Source organism: Sminthopsis crassicaudata, chromosome 1, assembly GCF_048593235.1.
Source record: "Sminthopsis crassicaudata isolate SCR6 chromosome 1, ASM4859323v1, whole genome shotgun sequence".
In the NCBI taxonomy this organism is placed as follows: Eukaryota; Metazoa; Chordata; class Mammalia; order Dasyuromorphia; family Dasyuridae; genus Sminthopsis; species Sminthopsis crassicaudata.
In genome coordinates, this window is record NC_133617.1 from 672,174,353 (window position 1) to 672,186,771 (window position 12,419).

Genomic DNA, 12,419 nt, shown 5'->3' on the forward strand with positions numbered 1-12,419 from the left:
AACCTCTCTGTACCCCAGATAGTTCTCTAAGGTTATAAATATATAAATATAAATTGCCAAGAAGTTATCAGCCTTCAGGATAGAATGAAATTCCAGTTTTGGATCAAAAAAGATGGCCGAGGGAGGACAGAGAAATGAGAGCGAATATTGTCCTCCAGAGGAGTCACTGGGGACCTGGAAAGAAGTGTTCACCCACTCACCCAGTTCTACAACCATGGGCATCCTGTCCTAGGAGCAGGGATCTGATCCCCACTACTACCTCAGCTCTGTCCAAGGCCTGTTTGTGTGTATGAGTATGTGTAAGTGTATATGTATGTATGTATATGATTATGAGTGTGTGTGCATGTGTATATAAGTGTATCTGTATGAGTGTGTATGTATAATTGCATATGTGTGTATTTCTGTTTCTCCTTTCTCTTCCCTTGGTTGTTTCTCCATGTTTCCCCTTCTTTGCTCTGCTCCCGGTACAAAAAGCCTGGGGCAGGGGGAGAATGAGGGAATTACCTTTTCCTTTTCCTGATGTACAAAACCTAGGAGAAAAGGAGAGACAGAGTTATTATTGCAAGGTGGGCAAACCTTTCCTAAAGAAGAGGCAAGAAGGGGAGATGGGCTACAAGTCAAGCATTTGATGATCTTGGTGTCTAGGGGAGGGCAGGTGATACTATTTGACAGGAAAGAAAAAGCAATGTATAGAACTAGGAAACCTGAATAAGGTTTTACTATTGTGGGATCACCTATAAATAAATGTGAGCTTCAATTTTCCCTTCTGTAAAAAGAGGATAATAATATTCTCATTAATGATCTCACAGAGTTGTAGGGAAACATTCTTTGCAAATATTAAAGTAGTCTGGCAATATAAGTTTCATTATCCCTTGTAGATTTTATGGGGACAGCTAGGTGGCACAGTGGATAGACCATCAGGCCTGAAGTTAGGAAGATTCGTCGTCCTGAATTCAAATGTGCCATCAGACACTTAGCTGTATGATCCCAGGCAAGTCACTTAAGCCTTTTTGCCTCAGTTTTCTTATCTATATAATGAGTTGGAGAAGGAAGTGGCAAACCCCTCCAATATCTCTACCAAGAAAAACCTAGATGGGGTCATAAAGACTCAATCTTGACTAAATAAAAGATTTTAAGCTCCCTGAGGGGAAGAACCTTTTTTCCCCTCACCTTTTTATATATCCAGTGAGACCTTCATAAATGTTGGTGAAATTAAATTAATAGGAGTCCCATTCCTGACAAGATCAGCTCCTATACACACCTCACTTAGACCCTTTCAGGGACTAAGCCTTCTCAGGGTTCTTAGAAAAGCTGAGGAAGGGGGCACCAGTTTTGCCCACCTGTAGCACACAAATTTCCACTTCCCTGCTTTTGTCTACCTGATACCTGCCCCAAACATTATCTTGGGATGGGATAGAGAGACTAGAGGTTGTGGACAGATACAGAGAAGTGTAGAATATCCATGATCTAAAATTTGTAAATGCTCCCCTAAATGAGGGGGCAACTTGGCCAAGATCCCCTTCTTCATGTGAGAGTTTTATACTCTACTCTGCCCCTTCCTCAAGACTGAGGGGGAGGCCGGTCTCTGAGGGCAAAGGTTGTATTCCCATCAGACCATTAGGGCATGACCACTAAAGGGCTCTAAGGGTATGGGTTCTATGTCCTCTTTAGTCTGGGGACTCCCTGAGGAATGGGGCCTGATCCCTCCCTTATTTCATGAAAACAAAGGCTCTCTTCTTACTTCTGAGGCGCTCTTCCTACTTCATATCAAGGGTTCCCTGAGATTAGGGGTTGAGAAAGCCCTTCAGATCAGAGGCACTTTGAGGATAAAGAGTGGATATCAGACTCCTATCCCTGAGGATAGGAGCAGCACAGCCACCTTGGATTACGAGCTTCCAGAAGGTAGGGATTGAGTAGCCCATTAAAACTAGGGAATTCCCTTAGTCCAGTGGGCCAATTAAGTTCCCTTAATTTCTGTCTTCCTCTGTAGTGGTCAAGCAAGTCCTCACTATCATGAGAATAAGAGAAAGGGGGTTTCTCTGGTCAAAATTTAGGTTCTACTAAGAGAATATTGTATATAGCAAAAACAAGATTATGTAACGATCAATTCTGATGGTCATGGCTCTTCTCAACAATGAGGTGATTCAGGCCAGTTCCAATAGACTTGTGATGGAGAGAGCCATCTGTATTCAGAGAAAGAACTATGGGGACTGAATATGGATCATAACATAGTATTTTCACCTTTTTGTTGTTGTTTGCTTGTGGGTTTTTTTTTTCTTTCTCATCTTATTCCCTTTTCCCTTTTGGACTTTTCTGATGCAGCATGATAAATGTGGAAATATGTATAGAAGAATGTACATGTTTGACATATGTTGGATTATTTGCTATCTAGGGGAAGGACTGAGGAGAAGGGAGGAAGAAAAAATTGGAATACAAAGTTTTGTAAGCGTGAATGTTGAAAACTATATATATATTGAAAATAAAAGGCTATTTTTTTAAAAATTGGGTTCTATCAACATTGGCCATTTTGCTTTTGGGGGCAGATAGGAGAAAACTTGTTGCTAGGTTTGTAGGCTATAAATGACACTGACAAATAGATTGTCAAGGCATCTCCCCCTTAAGACACAAATAACCCAAGGCAACTGAAATCCCTTCCATTCGATTCAAAGAAATGTTCTAGGTGAGAGATCTGGCATTTTGCCCAGGGCCTAATTTCTAAGAAAATTGTGACCTAAGGGAGACTCACAGAAACAGATGCAAAGGAAAGTGAGAAGAATGCCTCCAGCAGACTTACTAGAAAAGGAAGACTCCTAGGGGCAGCTAGGTGGCGCAGTGGATAGAGCACCAGCCCTGAATTCAGGAGGACCTGAGTTCAAATCTAGTCTCAGACACTTAACACTTCCTGGCTATGTGACCCTGGGCAAGTCACTAAACCCCAGCCTCAGGGGAAAAAAAAAAAAAAAAAAGTAAAGAAAAGGAAGACTCTTTTACAGGGTGAGAGAGCCAAGAAGATTGCATGAAAAAGATGGCACACAAGGTGACAGGGGAGGAGCTAGAGCCAGAAGGAGAGCTCCATGAAGCAAGAGAATCTCCCAGACTCATGAGGGCAGGAACCATGTGTGGGGATGGGAGATCCTAAGGGCCCTTTCTCTGAAAATAAGAGCACAAGCATTCTCATTTGATCCTCACAGCAATCCTAGAATTAGGTGCTATCATTATCCCCATTTATAGATGAAGAAATTGAGGCAGACAAATCAGGATCATTCAGTTAGTAAGGCTAGTAGGTGTCCGATGTCACATTTGAACTCATGTCTTACCGGCTCCAGAGTCTTCAGTCTATCTAGTGAGTTATCTAGCTGCCTGCAGAAATAAGCAGATACTTGGCTCACTTTCCTTGCAGTAAGCCTTCCAACTCAGGGTATTTCATGCATTTTTAATGTAATATTACATAATTTTATGTATTTGTGGAGTATCTCTCTACAAGACTGGAAGCTGTAGGAGGGCAGGAACCTTTCCTTGTAGAATACTTATTATCTCTTTAGTGTTTGACATAAGGCTTTGCACACAGTAGGCACCTTGAAAATGTCTGTCAAATTGCACTGAAAATCTATAGGCCATGTTTAATCTATATAGATTAAAGATGCTGTCTTGGGAGAAGGGCAGAGAGGAGAGAGAGAGAGAGAGAGAGAGAGAGAGAGAGAGAGAGAGAGAGAGAGAGAGAGAGAGAGAGAGAGAGAGAGAGAGAGAGAGAGAGAGAGAGAGAGAGAGAGAGAGAGAGAGAGAGAATTTGGATTTTACAAAGGGTTTTACAAAGATAAATATTGAAAACTATCTTTGCATGTATTTGGAAAACCTATAGGTTAGGATATGAATGGGGACAGAGCGGGACAAGACTTTTAGGGCTAGGGGGAATCCTAGAAATCAAGACTAACGAATTCATCCCCGATTTTGGAAGGGAAATCAAGTCCAGAGAAAAGAAGGCTCAGAAGCAGAATAAATGAAGTGCCTCTTCCCTCCTCTTACAGGCCCTTTAATAGAGAAAAATTTAGAAACCTGTTCGTAGGATCCCTCATCTATCCCCAGCACTTGATCCCACCAGTTTCTGCTTCCTTCTGATTTGGAAAAGGCAACAACCTTTCTCTGCTAGCTATACTGATTCCAGCTGAGTTTATCCCCCTAACTTTTTCTTTCTCAAGCTTGGTCTTGAGCCCAGTCTGGACAAAGTACTTGAATTCTACCCTATGGGTTAGGGCTAAGAGAACTTGGAAGAACTAAGTCTTCCTGGAAAGAAGGTGAGACCCCAGGCTTCTGAGATATTAATCTAGTTACTCTCCCTCTATAGATCTGAGAGCCTCAGTAGCATGGGGAACATTTACAGATAATCAAAGCTGGAAGGAAACCTCGATTCTGGTCCAAACCCACCCATTTTACAGGTAAGAAAACTGTGGCTCAGAAGAGATAAAAGTATTTGCCCAAAATCAATCAGCAAGGTAGAGAGATCAGAACATGGGATTCCTGGCTTGGAGTTTCTATGCTGCCTCCCAGAAACTAGGTGTATTTTTTGGCATTAGTTCAAAAAGCTAAAAAGATACTTGTCATTCTGCCTCAATATTGAATCATAGGCCATCAAGGTCCTAAAAGAATTATCATAAGTACCCACTGAGCTGTAAAAATAAATGATGAGTATAATCAGGGTATCTCCCTGTTTGCCTCAGGGTCACAGAAAAGACATATGTCCAACCAATCTCAGTGTTTTAAGCCCATTAGGTGTTACCCAAGGTAAAAGAGTCACCATGGTGTATCAAATGTAAATTTAAATAAGGGAGAAGGAGTCCTAGCTCTGCCACTAATGGATGGGTGACCCTGAGCCAGTCCCTTCCCTCTCTGGGCCTCAGTTCCCTCTCCTGTAAAAGGGGAGAAGTTAGACTAGTAATCACAAAGGACCCTTCCAGCTTGAATATTCTATGATCTCACAATTTGATTGCTAAGGTCTTTGATTCAGTGATTTGGAAGATGAGAAGCTCCTACCTACTGCCTGTCATGGCTCACTTCTGGCAAAAGCGCCTCTTTGGAGTTAAAAAATCTGGGTTAAAATCTTAGATCTTCCAGGACAGATACCAAAAAACAAATTTATTACTTCCCTCCCTTGCCTCCATTTGTGGGTTTCTTTATAATCTTTTTTCATCCTTTGATCTCTTACCATTGCCATGGCCAAGCCAATCACAGTGATGATTCCAAAGGATAGTAACATTGTCCCCATGTTGGTTCCACTGCTGGCCACATCTGGAATCTTGGTGCTGTTAAAACTGGTAGTTTCAGGACTGAGAGTAGCGCTCTCTGAAGCAGCCCCATCTGTGGTCCCCAGGTCAGGCTCTGGGCTAGAGGGGCTGCTTCGATACAAGTCCCGAGGGGAAGCTGGGCTGTAAGTCATCCCAAGAGTCTGGCCACACCAGGTCCAGTCCTCCAGCAACTGTCCCAAGCAGGACAATCTTCCAAAGGTTTTAAGCAGATTGGGATTTCCCCAGGGCTTCCCTGGGAGGGTCTGTCTCTACCATCATATGCACAGGCTTGCTACTATGTATCCCACTGAAGAAGGAGCCTTGGCTTCTGGGTCCAGAGGTGCCAAATGTCCAAAAACGCTGAAGTTATGGAAAAAAAACAAATAGGGGTGGGGTGGGGATGGAGAAAGCTGAAATTTGAAGACAAGTGAAAAAAATCTATGAAATCCTTATTTTTAGAACATTCTTTACGGGATCTGAGATCACTCTGTTCATTTAATAACATTAACTAGATTGAACTGAATTTGCAATAAAAGAACTGTATTTTGTATAGTTGAGAATGTAAAAGCCTATTTTGTCTTTTGTTTTTTTCTCAATATGAGGAAAAATCCTATATAACCGTCATCTTCATCGGGGCAGGGCAGGGACTTTTCAAATCTCTCAGAGAAATATCTGTCAGAGAAACACAAGCTATGGCGATTTGAATCAAGGTACAAATGATTTTTGCATTCAAGCCCCTGCTCCAAATAACCTTTCCAGCCTTTGAAAAGCATCTGGTCTATTTTCCCAGCTTTCCTGCATACAGTTTAAAATGTAGCTAAAGTGGACTCTGCCCACTCTTCTCATTATAGTCACTCCCAAAGCCTTCTTTTTGCTCAAGCTATTGCCTTATTCTTGGACAAGACTTCCTGTTTTGGGGGCCTCCTTTTTCAAGAAACCTTCCTCAGACTCTCCCTGATGAAAATAATCGTTTCTTCCTCAAATTTCTCAGAGCATACTGAATGGAATAAATGGAAAAAAAAATTCTTACATTGTGCTAAACACTAATCTAAGTCCCAGGGATACAGATAGCAAAACAAGACAATCCTTTCTCTGTAGAGCTTGCATTCTAATAGGGACATATCCCTTACCTTTATTTCCCCCCTGTATTATAGTTATTTGTTTCCTTTTCTCCTCCTCCACCTCACTTTAAAATACAAATTCTTTAAGAGTAGGACTGGGCTGTATCTTGTATCCCCAGGGCCCAGCACAGGCCCTTAACACATAATTGGGGCTAAATCAATGTTTATTGATTTGAAGTAGTTGGAAGTTAAGCTCAAAAAAAGACTGCTCAATTTTTTCTTAGGACCAACCTACCTAATAGGGATTGAATTTGTCTCCAGAAGGCTGGCTACCAAATGAGGAAGTTTTTTGACCAAAGGCAACTCATGAAAATCATCTCTTAAGGTATGAATTGAACTGCAATATGCATCAGTGAAGGAATTATCCATACCAATGAAATTTTAGAACTTTGAAGAATTTGGGGATAGCTAGGTGACACTGGACAATGTGCCTGGAAGGCTTATCTCCCTGAGTTCAAATCTGGCCTCAGACACGTGTGAGCTGTGTGACCCTGGGCAAGTCACTTCACCTTGTTTACCTAAGTTTCCTCATCTGAAAATGAGCTGGGGAAAGAAACGGTAAACTACTCCAGTATCTTTGCCAAGAAAAACCTAAATATGATTACAAAGCATTGGACACAACTGAAAGACAACAGAAGAATTTGGAGAGAAATTATTTCCCTCCCCTCTCTGTTTTTTCCTCCAAGACTGTTATAAAGACTATGTTGATTAACTCTACTGAATTGCTTTTTCTTTTTTTTTTTTGCTTGAGAGAAATTGATTTAATGAAGAATAATAAGTATGTGGGTTTTATTTTTAATGGATGTCTTTTGTTTTTATATCATATTCATTTCTGAGTATATCTCTTTCTGCAGAGAGCCATTCATTCCTTGTAACAAAGGCCTCTTTCTTTTTTTTTTTTTTTTAAGCTTTGTTACAAGGAATGACTCAATGCATAGGAAAGGGGGAAGGATAATAAAAAATGAAGGTGACAAAACTGAAGGGAATAATCAAAATATAATAAACTGTGTTTTCAAAAATAATATCAGGCAAGAAACTGCTTGCCTAGATTCAGCTGCCCAATTTTCTGCCTCTAGCTCAACAGACAAAATTCTGTGGATTTTGCTGTCTAACTAGCTACAGATGAGAGGAAGTTTTAAATGCCTTCACTCAATAATCACAAAACAATTGAAACTGAATATTGCAAAATTAAAAATAACAATCTTGGCTACAAAGAAGAGATATAAGAAGACTTTCTCCTTCCTTTGCAGAGATGGGGGTCCACACATATGGAACATTGCATATAATGTCAGATTTTTTTTTTGGATACAATAATCATAATTGCTGATTTTTCTTTTTTCATTTCTTTAAAAAACTAAATTTAAAATAATTTTAAAATTTAAATTATTTAAATTAAATTTTTGATTTTTTTAAAGGGACAGATCTCTGAAAAGAAGAAGGAAAGGGTGGACATAGGGGAAATCTAGGCAATGTAAAAACAAAAGATAACCAAAAAACTTATTAAAAGATATTTCTTCATGTTGAAAACTAATGGGAAGAATTGAGGGAAGGTGGACAAACCACTGCTTTTAGTGGAAGTTAACCATCCCACTCCCATTAGGGTACAATATAAGTCTATGGACAAAACCATCTCCTTTCTTCATTTCTTTGTTTGATTTCTCATAAGAAATGATGTGCTAGATACCTCACAATCTGGCCTAAGATACATCCAGGATGAGCCACATAGTACCAGAATTAGTCACAGTTGCTTTGAGCTTTAGCACTCAACTAGTCCAGCCGCCTCACTTTATATTTAGAAAACTTTAAGTCCAGAGAGAGAAAAGTAATTAAGATGAGAAGTCACTGCCCAAGATTATGCAATGAGTTAAAAGTGCAGTCAAACCCAGGTCTCCTAGTTCCCAGACTCTTACCAAAACCCTCACCTCTTGCTCTGCAATGACTTTCCCCCTATATTGGGCTGTCTTTGCAGCATTTATAGATTGTCTAAAATGGCTACAGAGGAAAGGAAATGGATTAGAGAGAAGTGAGACTGGAAGGACTATTAGTTTCAGTGATCCCTTGAGAGTGGGATTACTTCCATTTTTGTTTTGGTATCCCTAGCACCTGATATACTGCCTAACACAGAGTAAGAATATAATAAAGCCTTCTTCTTTCATTGAATACAATTCTTATAACATGCCTCTATTTTTGTTACCCTAAAAATGGAGTCATCACACTGCAAAAGATTGGGAAATATTGACATATTCCATAAAGAAGGAAGATCTTGGATTCAGAGGATGAAATCTGATCAAATGAGTATGTCAGAAAAGGTCTGCAAAGTAAAAAAGGAACTAAATGACTAAGGGAGAAAAACCATCAACTTATTTATTCAGGGTCAATAAGACAACCCCAAAATATGGAGAAGAGTAGAATTACAAGAGACTTGTTTGCTATCTTCAGCTATTTAAAGACTATTACATTTGCTCTCCTTGATCCTAGAGTCTAAACTAGAAGCAAGGCGTAGAAATGGCAGAGACCACGTTTAGATTCTATATTAGGAAAGTGTTTCCTCACTTTAGAGCCATAGGCTGGGTTGTCTCCAGAGGTGGTGACTTGTCTTTCATTAGAGGTCTCCAAGGGGATGTTTGTCTGATTCCTTAAGAGGTATCTTGTAGAAGAGATGGGCATGGGTGGGATTAGATAGTTGTTGAGGTACCACTTCCCAGCTCAGAGATAATATGACTTAGAGGTCCCTTTCTGGAGTCCTGATTGACAAACCTTCTGACCAATGGTTTCAGGAGGCTGAGATCTGACTTCTTCCTGTCAATTTTTCTTACCTCCTTGTTCCATCCTCTAAGTATCCACCATGTGAAGATGGCCAAGCAAACTCTGCCTTGAACCCACATAGCTCACACTGATCTACCTACTCAGGCCCAATCTGGGCCAAACAGGAATAACAATAGTAATAGTAACTATTTTCTAGTATCAAGTGACTGGAATCCTGGTTCTTGTGTCCTTTACATTTTATAGGTCATTTTGTTCACAACAGCTTTGTGAGGCTGGCAAACGTAAATATGATTATATCCACTTTACAGGTGAAGAAACTGAGACTCAGAGACAGGGAGGGACTTGACTAAAGTTGGGAAGATATAGAGTAGGAAGCATTTATTAGTCTCCATAATCTGGAACCAATCTATCTTTCCAGACTTAGGGTCTATTACTCCTTTTTACCCACCCCTGTGCTCTAGCTATCTTTCCTACCTATTTTCTGGATGTAGTCTTCCATCTTCAAAGGGCTATTAGCCCAATGGGCTATTCCTCAACTATAGAATGCTGTCCCTTTTACTCACTGCCTCCTACAATCTTCAGCTTCCTTCATGGCTAAACTCAGCAATCACTTCTTAGGTGAATCTTCCCCCTTCCACCTCCCCACTTAGTTTTAATACTATCTTTCTTCTCAAATTGCTTTGTATTTATTTATATTCCTGGTAGAATATAATCTAGAGGACAGGCTGGTTTTGGTTTTTGTATCCCTAACACCTAGCGTAATGACTGGTGGATAGTAGGTACTTAGTAAATGTTCTTTTTTTTCCTGTTTTTTTTTTTTTTTTTTTTTTTTTTTTTTTTTTTTTTTGTTGCTGTTTGGTTGGTTTGGTTTTGGATTTTTATTTAGTTTGGGTTTTGGACTGAAAAGTAAAACTGTATGTATTTGTGAAAGTTTGAGTGAGAATGACAAGTTATGGAGTATGTGAGAGTGAAGTATATGAAAAGGCACCAGGTACCCACAAGTCTCACCTTACTAACTTTCAATGTCTTTTATCTGTTTTGTTTGTTTTTCTGAGGCAACTGGGGTTAAGGGACTTGCCTAGAGTCACACTGGTAGGAAGTGTTAAGTGTCTGAAACAGGATTTGTACTCAAGTTGTTCTGACTTCAGGGGTGGTGCCCTATCCACTGCACCATCCAGCTGCCCCCATTTATCTGTTAATTGGATATGATATCACCCACCTTGGCTAGGGGAGATCCAAGTGTGAATGTACTCTGTATGTCATATAGCCTCTTCTTAGGTGCTAGAGATCATAATAGTCCTATACCTCTTTTATAGATGGGAAAACTGACTAACTCTAGAAGAGAAATAACAATATAGTAAATCACAGAGATAGGACTTGAAGCCAACTCCTCTGATTCTAAATGCATATTCTTTGAATATCTATGGGCTCATAGATTTATGAGAGTTTATTACTCCTACTCAGGGTTGCAATTATATAAGCTGTGAATGTGTGTACATATACCCATTCAGTGAATGAAATTTCATAGTGTAAGGATGTAATAAATAACAATGTAAAGGTGAGGGAGGGAGGGAGTGTGTGTGTGTGTGTGTGTGTGTGTGTGTGTGTGTGTGTGTGTGTGTATGAGAGAGAGAGAGAGAGAGAGAGAGAGAGAGAGAGAGAGAGAGAGAGAGAGAGAGAGAGAGAGAGAGAGAGAGAGAGAAAGAGAGAGAGAGAGAGATTCCACAAACATGGTTTTGGGTCACTCAGAACAAAATGTTCCTTACAGTCCTTCCTGCAGCATGGGTTCTGACCTGCCATCTGTCATGCCCAGTTATCTGTGGTCCTCAGTCCTAGCATAGATGAAGATATTTCAGTAGTTGCTGACTCCTTCACTTCATGATTTCCCCAATCATTCTAAATCAGGGACCTGAGGGTTCCCATGGCCAAGCCAGTTCACTAGTGATGGGTTGAGATTTCAGACTAGGGGATTATTCTCTTCCCCACTGTGTTCCTGGCCCTTCTTGGCTCTGAAGGGCAGGACTAGAGACTACAGGATCTTGTTGCGCACCAGCTAATTTCAGTTCTATGGAAAGAAAAATATCTTCTCAATTAGAGTTGTCCAAAATTTGGATGATTGGGTAGCCCCAGGAGATTCAGATCACTGGAAGTCTTCAAACTGAGGCTGGATGACCACTTGTCAAACACAAACTGCCCAATTAGAAGGTGAACTAGATGTTCTCCTTCCAAGGAAGCCCCTTTCAAGTCTGATATTCTACGATTTTATGGAAGCGTCTTTTTTCCCCTCCCCAGTCCTCTATTTTACCATCTTCTCCATCAATCACATAAAGCTAGCTCACTGCTTCCTCTCCCCAAACTCTAACCCAGTAGGATTCCCTTCCAGTCTTTCTATAGCTTCTTCCTCCACCTTTTACTTGCCCTGCCTTTAGGCAGAAAACTGATTCAGCCTTGGGTCAAGGCCAACTCTTCAGAGCCTTTAATTGCTTCCCTCTATACCTTTTCTGCCATTCACTTATATCTGACTCTTGATGACTCCATGGAGTTTTTCTTGGCAAAGATATTGGTGTGGTTTCCCATTTCCTTCTTCAGCTTATTTTCCAGATGAGGAAACTGAGGCAAACAGAGTGAAGTGATTTGTCCAGGATATAAATTTGCCCAGAATCACACAGCTGGTAAATGCCTGAGGCCAGATTTTAACTCTGGAAGATGAATCTTCCCACCTCCTGGCCCCGTACTCGCACTGTGCCACTAGCTGCCCTAACCCCATACCACTGTAACTCAGGGACTAGTGGGGAAGAGTTGTGAGGGGAAAGTGGGGATGCCAGGGAACACCTGCTTTGATAGGTGCACTCACTAGGACAAGGGATTGGAGGATTTTGGATCACCTTACCCAGCCCACTCATTTTTCAGATGATGAATCCCAGTGACTACTCCAGCTAAGTGGCAGTGATGGGATATGAACCCAAGATTTCCGATTCCTAATCCAGTTCTTGTTGATTACACTACATTATTCTCTCCTATCCCATTCTTTTCCTTCCTTCTCTGGTCCCACCTCTTCACTCCACCTCCAGACTGGTTCTTGCCATTCTATCCCCCATGTTGTCTCACTTCCTCTTCTTCCAAACTCTCCAAACTCACTCTGTTCTAATATTCACAATAAAATAGAAATAGTTCTAGGATTAGGGTGTCAGGAGGTCTGGGTTCTTGCCTGCTGTGCAAACTTACCCAAATTGCTTTACCTCTCTGGGAGTCA

At 40.7% G+C, this 12,419-nt stretch overlaps 1 protein-coding gene across 2 annotated transcripts in view; it reads right to left on the minus strand.

The window, feature by feature from the left end:
- Window positions 1-12,419, minus strand: part of C1H3orf18 (chromosome 1 C3orf18 homolog) — a 31,157-nt gene that overhangs the window by 11,156 nt on the left and 7,582 nt on the right. For both annotated transcript variants that reach the window (XM_074283348.1, XM_074283349.1), the window contains 2 exons: window positions 5,201-5,639; window positions 505-530 (listed from right to left, as the gene is read on the minus strand). In XM_074283348.1, the coding sequence (XP_074139449.1) occupies window positions 505-530; window positions 5,201-5,431 (257 nt within the window). In that variant the 5' untranslated portion in view covers window positions 5,432-5,639. The remainder of the gene's footprint in view (window positions 1-504; window positions 531-5,200; window positions 5,640-12,419) is intronic.